This window comes from Equus przewalskii, chromosome 5 (assembly GCF_037783145.1).
Source record: "Equus przewalskii isolate Varuska chromosome 5, EquPr2, whole genome shotgun sequence".
Taxonomy (NCBI): Eukaryota; Metazoa; Chordata; class Mammalia; order Perissodactyla; family Equidae; genus Equus; species Equus przewalskii.
Window position 1 is genome coordinate 41895357 of NC_091835.1, and position 15066 is coordinate 41910422.

The 15066-nt window shown below is 43.7% G+C and overlaps 1 protein-coding gene across 2 annotated transcripts in view; it reads left to right on the forward strand.

Annotated features, from left to right (window-relative positions):
- The first annotated feature begins 3973 nt into the window (after positions 1–3973).
- The window catches only part of FAM234B (family with sequence similarity 234 member B), a 32750-nt gene continuing 21657 nt past the window's right edge, over positions 3974–15066 (forward strand). Inside the window, exons 1-2 of one of the 2 annotated variants that reach the window (XM_008522940.2) lie at positions 3974–4343; positions 13140–13538. In XM_008522940.2, coding sequence (XP_008521162.2) covers positions 4307–4343; positions 13140–13538 — 436 coding nt within the window. In that variant the 5' untranslated portion in view covers positions 3974–4306. Of the gene's footprint in view, positions 4344–4519; positions 4849–13139; positions 13539–15066 lie in introns of those variants that run through there. The other variant, XM_070619139.1, reaches the window with a different exon arrangement.

A 15066-nucleotide genomic window follows, 5' to 3' on the forward strand; every position in this document is an offset into this window, starting at 1 on the left:
ACTACACAAGTCACAATATGCTTGGTTCACTGGATTGTTTTTGGAAGTTGGTGAAGGGTTGAATTTTGGATTATGGTTGGCTAGGGTCCAAAACAGTGTCTTCTCTTGTGAGTGAAGGTGGTAGCTATGGCCACCCCCATTACAACCACAACTGCTTTCGTAGACACACAAACAAGCTATGATGAGAGCCTGGAGGAAGGAGAGCTGCGTTGTCCTGGGTGGGTCTGTCCTTAATTACACTCTCATTCTTAAACACATGTTCCAGCCAGAGACTTGTTAAGAAGAAGCCTTTGTTTAAATCTCAGGGCCCAGAAAGCATTTTATAGTCTAGACTCAGGAAAGTTCCATAATCTAAACTGGATGAGTCCTTATGCTTTATTAAAGGACGCTCTGGGAACACAAACCTGTTTGTCTTCCTCATAAGCTATGCAACTCCTGGCCAGAGAGTCAAGTTTTCTGTAAGGAGAAGTGAGTATGCCACTTGTAAAAGCCCTTTTCCATCTTCCTGATTCAAATGCAAGGCCGATTTCATGGGATCCTTGACATTTGCGTCTAACTCCAAAATAATCTTTGCTGAGCACTTCTTCTGCTTTTCTCAATCTCCCTGCTCTTGTTGCTATTTGCTACAGTACTTTCTTTTTGCTCTTTTGATCTCACACTTATTATTGCTTCCTGATTCTATCTCTTTGGCACCAGGGTAGCAGAGGGTACCACTCTGAGCCTGAGACGGGTCTGCCAGTGAGTGCAGCTTGTCCTATGCCCCACTGACAGATGTAGGAATGGCTCCAGAAATCTGTGGAAGGGCTGAGGACCCTCCAAGGAGAGCTTTACCTTACACATAGTGACAGGTCCTAACTCAGGACATCAAGCTTAATTCAGGAACAAAGCTTTAGTCTCTAGAGGAGAAAGGCAATTCTAAGACCAGTGCTGGAACCCCCTCCCACCACCAAGAACTCAGCTCTATGTCCCATAAATGTAGGGTGACTAGTATAGCAGAGACTGGCTAGATGCTCCCAAACTGTTTCCTTTTCTTCCTGGCACATACCTACCTGGCATACACACTCTGTGTCTGAGTTCTGGCCAAATCTATGTGGGCAGAAGTCACAGATACCACCTCCAGGCTTGGCCCGTAAAACTTCCTGCATGATCAGGAGATGCAAATGACCCAGTGGAGGACTCCAAGGCCCTAAGGATGAAGAAGCCTGGACGACAGGAGCCTGGGTCTTGAATGACTGGGAGGAATAGAGCCCCAGTGCTGCTTGTCTCTGTCCTCACCTTGACTGTGACACAAGCAGATATGAACTCTTATTCTCTAAAACCACTGAAATTGTGAAATTATTATAGCAATAACTTTGCTCTGATTGACTTACTAAGTAAAAATGGAAAGCTCTGTTTAATGAAAATACTGCATCTGACCTTGAAGAATAGGCAGCATTGTGTTGGTATTTTTCTAATAAAGAGTAACATAAAGAGAAGGGAGAGGCAGTCTTCTCTAGTCGCCATTCTCTGAACAGCTTTGACATTTTAACAGCACTAAAATATGAAGTGGCATTGACTAGTGGGAGATATAGGAAGAAGTCACAAGTTTTGAAAGGAGGCAGAAATGGCCACGAGGCCTGGCAGTCTCAGTGGTACCAAGAGGGGGAGGTGGCAGCTGCTGGTGGACACAGTGGTACTTGTTCCAAGAGGAAGCGGTGAAAGCTAGTAGCAGGGTCAGGAACAGCAGAAGTGGCCACGGTGTCCAGGGAATTGTAAGTATTAAATGACCAGACTTGATCATGAGCCCATGTGGGACGCTTAGAGATTTTAAGCAATACTTGAGATATCACAATGGTGGTAAGAACCAGCGAATATGGGATCCCTCTATAAGGTTCTGGAACGAGGGAAGGGTGGGGAAGAATACTCCCACTGCAGATCAATGTAGGAAGAATAGAAGGGGCTCTTCTGGTTTCAGCTGTGATTTTCGTAAACAGAATTTCTTCTCTTTATAGCAGTCAGGCAGGTTAGACTGTCCACAGGCGTCCCTCCCCAGCCACCCTTGTCTCACTTCTCAGGGAGGCAAGCCAAGCTGGGAAGCCAGGAAGCCCCGGGCATTTGCTTTTCCCACAGTGATCTCAGTAGGTGTTCGGGCAGTGAAGCCACTTGCATTCCACCAGGTAACTAGAGAGGAATCTGCAGATTTTCTTCATCTAAAGGGCAAAGTTCCCTATTCATTTGGTGGCTGCTTTGAAATTTCTCCTTTAATTGGAAGAAAAGATGTTAAATTTGAGAGACACTGTTCTAAGCTGTGGTTCCTGTGGTAAAATGGGAAAAAAATGTAGAAGGATGGGAGAGATTTCCAGAGGTGGCAAGGAAGACAAAGAGGAAGAAACCCAGGGAGGTGGGAGGGGGGGATTCCTCAGCAGCTGCTTCCTCCTGAAAATCGTCTGGGCGAAACTGGGGGGACTATGGGGAGAGTGGGAACGCCGTAAAGATTAGGCACGGAGAGCTGAGAGCTGCAGATGCCACATCTATGGGATGTGTATGCACTCACAGACGTTTATATGCATACACATAACCGTGTGTACACACACAGGTATTCTGGATGACTACACAGTCTGGAGCAAAGTTTTAATCAAACTTTAAACTGTACAATTTTATTTTACTTCTTCTGTGATTTTACAATCACATAAGAAGGGACTCTCCTAGAATATACCCTTTTACTAAGAAAAGTGGACATATTTTCTCCTTTTTCCCTATCCTGTGTAACCTGACTCTTCCGGTCCACCTGCACCCTCTCCTAGAAATGCAAGTTCCAGTTCTTCTGCAGCAAAAACAGACATGTCCTACATCCTGCTCGCCTTAAAGCTTATTTTTCTCGGTTTTCATATCTCAGGAATGTGTCCAGTTAGCTAATCTGATATCAGGCACGCCACTACTGGCTTATTGTGACTTGTAGTGCTTTTCCTCCTAGATGACCTACATAGATGTACAGTATGGTTTTTAACCATACCTCCAGAGAAGTGGCAAACAGTAGAAATTTTGGGTATTGTTGAATGCTGAAAGAATAAATAAATAAATTACGAACTCATCAAAATATTATAAAATTTATCTGTTATTAAGTGATTAAATTGTCAAAAATTAATAAATTATTAATATAAAGAAGAGCTAACACTTATAAAACACCAGGTGCCATGCGCTGTTCTAAGTACTTTGAATGTATGGACTTAATTCTCAGGACAACTCAGTGGAATTGGACCTATTTCATCCCCATTTTGCAAATGAGGGAACTGAGGTAGACAGAGATTAAGTAACTAGTCCTAGATCTGGAGGCTAGGAAATGGTGGAGCTGGGATTTGACCTCATGTGGCCTGGCTCCAGAATTTGTGCTCTGTCAGAATTGGTCACATTTTTTCGTGGGGAAAAGGGTGGTGGGGATGGCTGTTATAGACTCTCTGATTACACCCACGAGATAGTCCTATTGATGGGTTCTCATGGGAATGAGGCGGCATCCTAGCGAGAGGTATCTTAGAGTTTTTGTTTGACACTAAGTTGTCACATCACCTTTCTAGATCTCAGTTTTCTTTTCAATAAAACGAGGGTGGACTAGATGGCATCTAAGGTCCGTTCTAGTTCTAAGATAAATAACATCTTCAGCATAACTAAAATGCTGATCCCTTGGTGCCTGTGGGGAAGAGGCAGGTGAGTTCTTGCTTCCTAGACCCTTCACGCAAGAAGCTGAGGGGTAGGGTGCTGAGCAGACACCTGGAAAGAACTGGTAACAAGAGATGAGTGTTAGTGCTCCAGGAAACCTCCATCTTTGCCTAAGAAACATAAATTCTCACAGTAAGCTTGCGAAATAGGTAGTACAGTCTCCATTTTAAAAATGAAGCTGAAGCTTAGTCATACCAAGTGACTTGTCTAAGATGGCCCAATGAGTAAAAGATGCAGGCAAGATTCAAATCCCGTCTGTTTGACTCCAAAGCCCAAGCGCATTTCACAACCCGAGCCTCCGTTAATATCCGTCTCATTCCTTTCTCCCTGCAAGCCTAGGGGGTAGTTTTTATTTCCCCATTTCACTGAGGAGGAAAGCGAGACTCAGAGTGGCAAAGCTACCAGCCAAGCAAGGGGTCCGGCTCGGAGTGGGCGGGAGAAAAGGCTGCAGACGCTGGCACGTGGCTGCGGATGCCGCAGCCCGGCGCCTCCTCCCGGCCCTCCTCGGCTGCGCGGCTCCCACCTTTCCAGGTCCCAGACGCGCGCACGACCCGCGCCGAACTACACTTCCCGGCAGGACGCGGGCGCGCGCACGCGCACTGGGACCTCAGCCATGGCGACCGTGCTGTCCAGAGCGCTTAAGCTCCCGGGTAAGGAGGCGCAGCCTCGCGACCACCCGGCCCGCGCTGGGCCTGGGGAGACAGGGAGGCCAGGCTCTGGGGGCGAAGCCGGTTGGGGCCTGGCTCCAACCTGGGCGGAGCTGCAGAGGCGCGGAGGCGACGCGATGCAGCCCCCGCGGGCTAGGGTCCATGCGCCACCAGGGGGCGAGACGGGCGCCCGGCGAGTGGCGGGTCGCGGGCGTGGGGCGAGCCTGGGAGACTCGGGGCGAGGGGCCGCTGGAGGCGCGCGGGGCAGGTGACCGGGAGCGGGTGGGCGCGCTGGCGCCGGCGACTGTCAGAGCGCGAGTCGCCGCCGTCCCAAGGGGTGGGCTGGTGAAGGGAGCATCCTTTCCCGAGCGCCGCGAAGGATGTACCGCAGGGTCTCCAGCTCCCGCTGTCTTGGGCTGGACCTGGGCGGGGGCAGGGAGCGGCAGGGCGACAAGAGACCCTCGGGAGTAGCCTCTGCACTTAATAACTACATTGACGCAGCCATGAGGTAGGTGGGACAGGGACTTCTCCTTCTAGTTTACAGAAGAGGAAAATGAGAGTTATTTGGCTAATTGACTTGTCCAATTGGAAAAGCCTGGACTTGAACACAGAGGGTCTTTTGACTCTACATCCTGGGCTTTTGATTCCACTTGGTCAGCCTCTGGCTGTCGAGGCTAAGCACTTATGAGAGAAATGATTTGGCACCGCATGTTGCAGATACTGGACGGAATATTCTTTAAGGAGGCACTGGTGGTGATGACAGCTTCCAGAGCTAATTCAGGACTTTGGGCAGCAGCTCCAAGTTTTTTTTTTTTTTTCCCTTTCTCTTAAACCTCCGGAATGGGACTGTGCTGCTAGAAACTTGCTATTTTAATAAAAGTATATGTATTCTGCCCAAATAAATTTTAAACGTTATGGCTTTAAAAAATGTTATGGTTCTACCTAAATAAATTTTAAACATTAAACTATAAACACTTGTTTGCTGATAACTTAAGATGTCAGTGGGAAAAGCAGTTCCTTTCACTGACATGTTAGAAAGGGCTCATTGGGTGTCTGGTGGAGGTCCAGTATAAGGCTGCCGAGATCGCAGCGTCCTTGTTCTCAAGGAGCGTCCAGGGTGCTGTATTGTGCCATGGATGACACTGGGTTGGATATGAATTTGATATGAATTTGCATTTCTGTCCCCAGACTTCATGACCTCAGACATTTTTTTTTTCACATGCACTCATGAGAACATTGGAAGGAACATTGATAATATCTATCTTGGAATGTGTATGTAACTTGCAATGAAATGTGGGACATGTCCCTTTACCTGAGGATTAATTAACTTTGAAGAGTGTAGTCCAGTGTATTCTAAGTAGGATGATCATGTTTAGCTTTATTTCTTTATTTCTTTTAGATTCCCAGTTTTTTTTTCAGCATACGGAATTGGTATTCTCTGAGGATGAGAATGCAGGAAAATCTTGCTTTTGAAACTCTTGAGCTCGTTTGCATTGTCAGATCCTGAGGCTGTGTGTTCTTACTCTCTGGAGTATTCAGTTGCAGTGACGTGGGCTGACAGACAGGGTAGGGAAAGCACAGTCTGGGCCTGGGGCCTGTGTGAGGACAGCAGCTTGGCCCTGAGCAGTCAGGTGTGTGTGATACTGTTTTTGGCCCAGATAGGACAGACAACCATATGTTCTTTTATGTAATGTGGTCGTTTTTTTTCCTTGTCTCCCTCTTGCCCTTTCTCTCCTCCACCCCAAATAAAATTTTTAGCTTTTCTATTAGGGAGAAGTTGTTGCTTTCTCATAGCTCTTTTTAGATATCTTGTCATTGGGACTGTGAGGCTGCTGTCCTGTTTGGCTACTGTGTTGTTACCTTAGTTAATCCTCACTGGTTTTTTTTCAAATTAAGGTATAATTGACATATAATATTACAGTATATTAGTTTCAGGGGTACAACATAATGATTTGACATTTGTGTATATTGAGAAATGATCACCACAGTGACATCCTCACTATTTTTATGTGTAAGGAAGCAGACTAGAATGGTGACTAAGAGCCTGAGACAGGCTTGGGTTCAAATGCATTCTTTACCAGATGAGTTACTTCATCTCATTCAGCTTTAGTTTCTTCATGTGTAATAATAATGTTTTTATGGAACATTCACTCTGTGCCACACACTCTTCTATGTATTTACCTCATAGGGTTATTTGGCATAGTGGGAGAGATGGATGTGCGTGAGAGGTTTGTTAACCTTTGACTCGGTAATTATTCAGTAAGTGTTAGCTGTTGTTATTATCATCATTAGCACCGCGATCATTTGTGAATGTGATACCTGAAGGGAGGCCTGAGGTAACCGGGCTGATGACAGATGTTGTCAGCCTCATGAAGAAAGAACAGGTGCTGGGAATGTATTTCAGCCTTAGAGCCTTCCAGAAGCCCAGGATAGAAAGATGTTTGGCTCACATGCATAGAATGAGGTTAATTAGTAACAGAAGGACAATGTAACATTCATAAAGCAGCCTGTGGGACAGCTTATCTCTTAAGTATATATTTTTTTAGTCTCTTTTAAAGTTTGAAGGTCAAACACTGAAGGGAATATCAGAGCACAGTATTATTATAATGGTTTGTTTTATTATGTGTAACTTGGATCAACTAATCCATGATGTGAAATCTTTACCTTTAGTTGTGGTAAAGTGTATGGTATAGTCTGTGTATAGTATAATACTGTTATAGAATAGTATATCATAGTATATTTCCCTGGAGCCATTCGAGGGTGGCACACTTGCATCTCCTGCCTATTTATGTTTTCTTCTATATCATTTTGGGAATACTATTTAACCAGCATCTTTGGTCTTCCCAAGCGGAAAAGTGATAGCCATGGAAAGCTCATTTATATAGATGTATTATGAAATCGCTGTCCTCACTTTTATTCTTGAGAGCCTTTCATTGACTAAAAAATCTGAGTGGTGGTTGAAATCAGCAGAGAAGTGAGCTGTGAAGTGTGAATGTTTCCAGCTCCTCAGCTCAAGTATAACTTCAGGCCAGTCACTGTACTCTATACGTCACTCTCTCTTGCTGTCTTCTGTAAATAGATTGAAAAATTGTTGACTTAGGAGTTCTCTCATCAAAACTTGCAGTCCGTAATAATTAAGCTGAAGTTTGTCTTTGCACTATCTGAAAAACTATATATTAATCAGGTAACAGTAAATATCCTTCTCAAGAGTTAGGTCAAGAACTGGCCCTACTCTTCTATGATCTTTTAAGGAAAGACTCGAGAGCCTGGTAGTCTCTGAGTTCTCGCATGCTTGCCTTTATACTTCAAAGATGTCCTGTCTGGGTCAGAGGTCTTAAACTTTGTACCCTGTGTTCTTTCTCAGAGGACGTTTTACACATTGCTGCACTATATTTTGTAATGTATGTAACTGTGGAGAAGTCAGCCTGATATTTGTTCCTATCATTAGTGTCTCAATTCTTTTTCCCTTAGCTGGGCTGCTCATAGGATTCTTTCTCTGTTTTTGAAGTTCGGTGCCTTTACTAGGACATGTTTCAATAGTGATTACGATGCATCAGTTTTTCTTGGGACTCAGTGTACCCTTTATTCTACAGTTTTAGGTCTTGCTTTATTGCAGGAACTTTTTGGATGTATCTTTTAAATATTGTTTTTGGTTCCATTTTCTTTTCTGTTCTCTTCTTCGGTTATGCGTATATTGGGTCACCTTTGTGCTATCTGTCCCTTTCTTTTCATTCTTTTTAAATAAAGCCTTGATCTTTTCCAGAGGAGGCACATAGCTAGTCAGTTCAGACCTCGAAGCCAGGCTGCCTAGGTTTGAATCCTTGCAGTGTTACTTACTTGCTGTTTAACTATGGGCCAGTTACTTAAACTTCCAAACTTAAGTTTCCTCATCTTTATTTATTTATTTATTATTTATTTTTTTTCCTAAAGATTGGCACCTGAGCTAACATCTGTTGCCACTCTTTTTCCTTTTTTTTTCCTTCTTCTTCTTCTCTCCAAAGCCCCCCAGTACATAATTGTATATTCTAGTTGTGAGTGCCTTTGGTTGTGCTATGTGGGACGCCACCTCAGCATGGCCTGACGAGCTGTGCCATGTCCGCACCCAGGATCCAAACCAGCGAAACCCTGGGCCACCAAAGCAGAGCATGGGAACTTATCCACGCAGCATGGGGCCGGTCCCCTCCTCATCTTTAAAATGGAGGTAACGATGTGTCTACCTCAAAGAGCTGTTATGAAGATGTACAAAGATGAGGCATTACCAGGGCTTGGAAGAGTACATAGTAAATGCTCAGAACTGCCAGCCATTGTTATTTCCGTTTCATTTTGCTTGATTTTCTCCAGTCCACCGTTTATGGCTCTGACTCTGTTTTCAGCCGTGTCTGTTATTTTTGCTGGTCCCGATGAGGATCAGCCCTGTCTGTTTACTTTTCATCTCTATTGAATTGTCATTCCTTCTTAGAAAGGTTATGCTTTTTCTTTGAGCCCTTATTTCAGAGAAGCCTATTTTCTTTAATTTCTTGGATCTCACCGGGAAGTATCTGTTCATTATTTCTTCCATTTCATGGTATGGTTTGTCCAGCACTTGTTCTTGAGCTGATTTTGTTTGCTATGTTTTGCTGTAAATTCTTTCTTGAATGTAGAACTGTTTAGTATCTTACAGAATGAGTTCTAGTGATGGCTCCTTTTTGATTATTAATCATATTTAAATGGGCAGTTGTTTCACAGCTAGCTGTTGGCTCAGATATGGGCTGAGCCTGGGGCCCGGGGAGTGCACCAGGGCAGCCGGAAGCTGGAATTTCATCTCCACCTGTTAACTCAGGTCCCTTTCCCACCAGTGCTCTCCCTCGTGGATGTCTCTATCCCGGCTAGTGGGGCTGCTGGTGTGTCACAGGGCCTGAGAGTGCTGATACAACATTTACTTCTCCTTGTTTCTTGTGCCGGTTTTCAGTTTATCACCCCTGAGCTCCACCTTCCCCTTTGTTGCCTGAGCTCTGAAAGTGGACCTGGGCCCTTTAAATACCAAGTTTCTCCTTCCTTGGATGCAGTCTATCTATCCTAGCTACCTGGTAGAGTTCCCTTGCCATCTATTTACTCTCCTATCATTGTTTAATGTTTGTTTATATTAAACCTGTCCTCGATGCTATCTAGTTTCTGTCTCCTGATTGGACCCAGGCTGTCAAAAAAAAAAAAAAAAATCCATCTCTTCAGAACTGATTGTGCTTCCAGTTGCTTTTCTAGCCCACTCTGCTGACCGCCTAGCTCACTTCTTGTAAAGAGAGAGGCTCATGCTTTTTCTCACTCAGTCTTAACCTCACTTTGACTCTCTGGTGTTGAATGGGGCTCATTGGTGCTTCTGGGACCCCACATTTTGACTTTCCAAGCAAGAGGTTACTGGTTTAGCTATATATCTGTGGAACAAACGTGGTAGTATAACTTAGTGGTTAGAACGGTGGACTCTGTAATTCAATTGCCTGAGTTTGGATCCTGGCTCTTATTTCTAGTTCTGTGATCTTAGGGCACTTACCTCTCTATATTTTCGAAAAATTTTCTTGTTGATAAAAGGGGGATAATAATAATACCTACCTCCTAGGGTTGTGAGGATTAAATGAATTAATACATGTAAGTACTTGAACCAGTGCCTGGAATGGTAGGCGCTCAGTGAATTTCCAGTTATCATCATTGTCATCATCGTTGTCGTCGTCATTGTTACTTCTGTGAACTCTGCTGTTGCTGGAGACCTGAGATATATGTGTCTATTCTTCCTGTGCTTTGTCAATTGGATACCAGTTTCACTGCACTTGGCAACAGTTTTTCATAAGTTGTAGTTTGGGAATGTGGCTGTTTTCTATTTTTTTCTATTTTAATCCCCTCCTCTTGGTTTTAGGGAGGGGACTGACAGAAATACCTTCCTTTGCCATCATGATGTAGAAGCATCTAATCTTTTTAAAGGACCAATTTAACAGCAGCTTTGTTTTTTAAAGAATGCTCTCAAATTATTTTTATAGGTTTATTAAAGATTTTATTATTTTCTGTAGCATATGCAGCCAGTTTTCTTCCTGCCTGTGATAGTCTTTGGTACAATAAAAATGCATTTCCTTTGAGCTGAGTGACTGCTTGGTGGGTGTTTGTAAGGAGTTGCGAGTTTGAAATAGGGGTGGGGGCGGATTATGTGATCCTCAAAATCTCTTCCGACCCTGAGGTTTGGGGCTGCTGGGTATGTGTGTTCCTCTTTGTCAGGTGTATTTATTTTTAAAATTTTTAAAATTGTGATAAAGTACGGATAACAAAATTTACTATCTTAAACATTTTTGAGTGTACGGTTCGGTATTGTTAATTATATTCACACTGTTGTGCAACTCATCTCCAGAATTCATTCATCTTGCAAAGCTGAAACTTTATATACCTTAAATAACAACTCCCCATTGACCTCTACCCCAGGGCCTGGAAACCACCATTCTACTTTCTGTTTCTATGAATTTGACTACAGATAAGCGGAGTCATACAGTGTCTGTCTTTTGTGACTGGCTTATTTCACTTAGCATAATGTACTCAGGATTCATCTGTGTTGTAGCGGGTGTCAGAATTTCCTTACTCTTTAAGGCTGAATGATATTCCATTGTATGTATATAGCACATTTGTTTTTATCCTGTCAGATGTATTCTTTTAGTTCAAAAAAAACAATTTGAAAAGTATTAGAGTTAATTTTATTACAACCACCTGTGGTTCTGTTTGCAAATTATTATAAATAAAGTTACCTGGGATGGGTAGGAAATGATATGCCCTAATTAATAAAATAATTTGGTTCATGAAGTAGGTGTATAAATTAGAGGTTATCTTGAATCTGTACTGACTCTGTGGCATGTCCTTGAAGTACTATTTTGAATTAAATTGCTAATAATTGGTTTATTTCTTACAATTTATGCCTTTAAAAATCAGGTCCTTGGGGCCGGCCCGGTGGTGCAGCAGTTAAGGTCGCACATTCTGCTTCTTGGCAGCCCCGGGTTCGCCGGTTCAGATCCTGGGTGCAGACATGGCACCACTTGGCAAAAGCCATGCTGTGGTAGGCATCCCATGTGTAAAGTAGAGTAAGATGGGCATGGATGTTAGCTCAGGGCCAGTCTTCCTCAGCAAAAAGAGGAGGATTGGCAGTAGTTAGCTCAGGGCTAATCTTCCTCAAAAAAAAAAAAAAATCAAATCCAGTATTTATTGGACAAAATGAATAGCTTTGAAATTGAAAGTACATAGAAATTTCTAGTTAATAGAATGCTAGATTACTCAGTATCTTCTGTGTGTTTTTTGCATAGTACTTAATGTTTAAAATAATTCTCTGGAGTGTTCATTTTTTAATCAAACATTTATTGACTTTCTTTGTACCAAACGCTAAACTTCACACTAAAGATTTTAATTCCCATATTGATCTCAGTATAGTGTTTTATTGCTTCATTTTGTGTCTTAGAGCAAACTGAGACGTATGTATGGAGTGCCATCATTCCAGATCACAGTGAGCAGAGGAAGAGACTGAGCATCAAGAATTCTTTTTCCCTTTTCTTTAAAGTTTTTTTTTTTTTGAGGAAGATTAGCCCTGAGCTAACATCTGCTGCCAATCCTCCTCTTTTTGCCGAGGAAGCCTGGCCCTGAGCTCACATCCGTGCCCATCTTCCTCTACTTTATATGTGGGACGCCTACCACAGCATGGCCTGACAAGCGGTGCCATGTCCATACCTGGGATCCGAACCGGTGAACCCTGGGCCGCCGAGAAGCAGAACGTGCGAACTTAACTGCTGCACCACCAGGCCGGCCCCTTCTTTTTCCCTTTTTTATTAGCTGGGTTGTATATTCTTTTTTATATTTCTTCTTAACAAAAGATTTAACAATAGAGTTTACGTTAGTAACAGGTGACCAGATAATTTCAAAAAACAGAAACTTTTTCTTGGTTTTTACTTGGTTGTAGCATGAAATAAAGGCGTAAAATCATCCAGTCGTTGGCAGTGAGGGCCAAGGGGTGGCTAGGGCGGAGGCATGCTTAAGCCCTCGGGTAATTTCCACCTCTTCGCCACCCTAAATAAGCACAGGTCTAAGTAAAAACAGGGTGCCTGTTGTGTAAACCAGCTTCAATACAAGTCCTCTGCTTCTGCATCCCTGCTCCATCCCGCCCCTCCCAGAACACGTGGGCAGAAGGTAAACACCGGTGACCGGGACATGTACTAAAAGGGCACTAGAATCACAGGAGGGTTCTCAGAAGGGAGTTTCATTAAAGCATCTCCAGGTGACATTTAATGTTTGACGGTCTAAGTGTTTCCATAGAGACAATGGGGAAGCCACGCAAATATTGCGCTGTGAGCAGCAGTGTACAGAGAGCAATTGTTCTCAAAGTTTAGGAAATCCCAGGAAAGATTGGAACATCACAGATCCAAGAACATGGCAAGAAATATGCACAATATGCACATTAGGCACATGGAGGTTTGATACAAGAGCTGTGGTCTTTTTTGTTAGTGAGATGCAAACAAATTGAGAGGTTTTTTTTTTTAACTAAAAAGGTATTTGAAATTTGCTACTTTCTTTGTTTCTTTTCCAATTTTTTTACTCATTTGAAAGCAGTAATTCGAGAACACTGTGATTTTCTTTTTTCCCCCATTCTTCATCCCCTTTGCCGGCATCTGTTTTATAGGTAGCCATGCAGGTCCAGACTTGAAAACCTAGATTCGTTGTTTTCTCTGTTCTCCTAGGTGTTTGCAGTTGCCGTGTGTTTGGAGAGGGTTTCTCCTTCCTCATTCTCCTTGACTCTATCTGTCTTTTCAGGGAAGAAGAGCCCGGACCTGGGGGAGTATGATCCGCTCACACAGGCTGACAGCGACGAGAGTGAGGATGATCTTGTGCTTAACCTGCAGCAGAAAAATGGAGGGGTCAAAAATGGGAAGAGTCCTCTGGGAGAAGCACCAGAGCCCGACTCGGATGCTGAGGTTGCCGGGGCTGCAAAGCCACGTCATTTGGAGGTCACCGCAGAGGGCTACCCCTCGGACCCACTTGGGGGCCTGGAGCAGAAGGCAACCTCTTCCATTGTATCTTATGTGCGCACATCGGTCTTTCTGCTGACTCTGGTGATCTCAATGATCCTGGTGCTTGTGTGTGCTTTCCTGATCCCCTGTCCTCCCAGGGATCTGCATAGCACTTGGAGCCGCCACTTGGGCCCCCAGGGAGGTGAGTTGCAGGATTTTCTGGCCCAATTCCGTAAAACTTCATGATTACGCGTAATCCTGTAAGATTTCTGATTACACTGAAAATTTCCTCTGAGTCTTTAAAGATTAATGTGTGTCATACAGCATTTTTTCCCCCTGTGTGGGGAGGTAGCTAGAAGGTTAAGCTTTGAAATAAAACAAAAAGATGGATTGATCCAGCTTTCAAAACTTGGGAAGATCACTGCTTTGTTGTGTGTGTTAGCCTTGGTCTTAGTGAGATGCAGAGAGGGCAGAGCATTGGTTTGGTGGGTCCTGCTACGTAGCTGGCACTAGGGGAGAGCAGAGCTGTCGGAAGGGCTGTTGGCAGAGAAGGGTGAGGCTCCAGGCCTGGCCAGACCAGAGGCCAGTGCTCTTGTAGGACCCTCAGGCATTTGTTAATTATAGAGGCCTGACCTCATTTGAATTTTAACATAATTTCAAGTACATACAAGAGAGTTGCTTTCTTGCAGCAACTTTTCTGTCTTGCTGCTAATGGTTAGCGTGGTGCTACTCAAGTAATTCTAGCCATTTTGTCTCATTTTGGAGCAGGTTTCTTTAAAACAGCTTGCTCTGGGTCGGTCACGGGGACTAGGTCTAACCTGTCAGCGCTCAGCAGTCCTGTCTCTTGTGAACTGCATCAGGCTGAAGGGGTTCAGAACACATCACCCCGAAACATGTCACTTTGGCACGTTGATTATTTTGAGTTAAAGGCAGTTGAAAAAAGCAGATGCAAGAAGGGCACTCTGACCTTCAATTTGTCCTGAAAGCAGGAAATGAAACTGTCATGTGAAAGATGTCCTTCCTGTACCAGGAGGAAAGAAACATTCTTCTCACCAGAGACGGGGCGTTGAGGCCAAGGGAAGTCTGTGCAGACAGACCCCTTATCTTCCTGTCATCTCCTCATGTATTGTAGTTATTTTTCCACGGTGCCATTCTGTTCAACCTAGGATATAAGCGCTTAGGTCTAGACGCTTCCTTGGGTCTTCATTTTCCTGTGGGGACTCCCATGTGTATGTACGTATCAAACGAAATTTGAGTGCTTTTCTCTTGTTAATCTGTTTTACATCAGTCCCAACTAGAAACCCTAAGAGGGTAGAGGAAAGATTTTCCTTCCTCTACGATATTCCCAGACCCCTGTATCATCTCGGCCTAGAACTATTTTATCTCTGACACTTCTCTGATCTTAGTTGGATTGTCTTCTGATGAGTTCTCTGTTCTCGTTTTTGCTTTCTCTTAAGGCAAAACTGGGTGGATGTGGCTTATGATATGTTCCTACCACGCAGAATGTCTCTCCTTCTCTTCCTTTCTTTTTTGATTTTTCTAACTGAGCTCTTGTAATATATATATAGAGTGTAAAGACTAGTAACAAATTGTTGGCATATCCTCCACCCAGTTTAAGAAATAGGACGTTATAAAGGCCTCTGAAATCCCGTTTTCCTCCTTACCATATCCTCCTCTGTCCACCAAAGGATTCCACTCTCTTGAGTTTTTTGTCAATATTTCTTTACTTT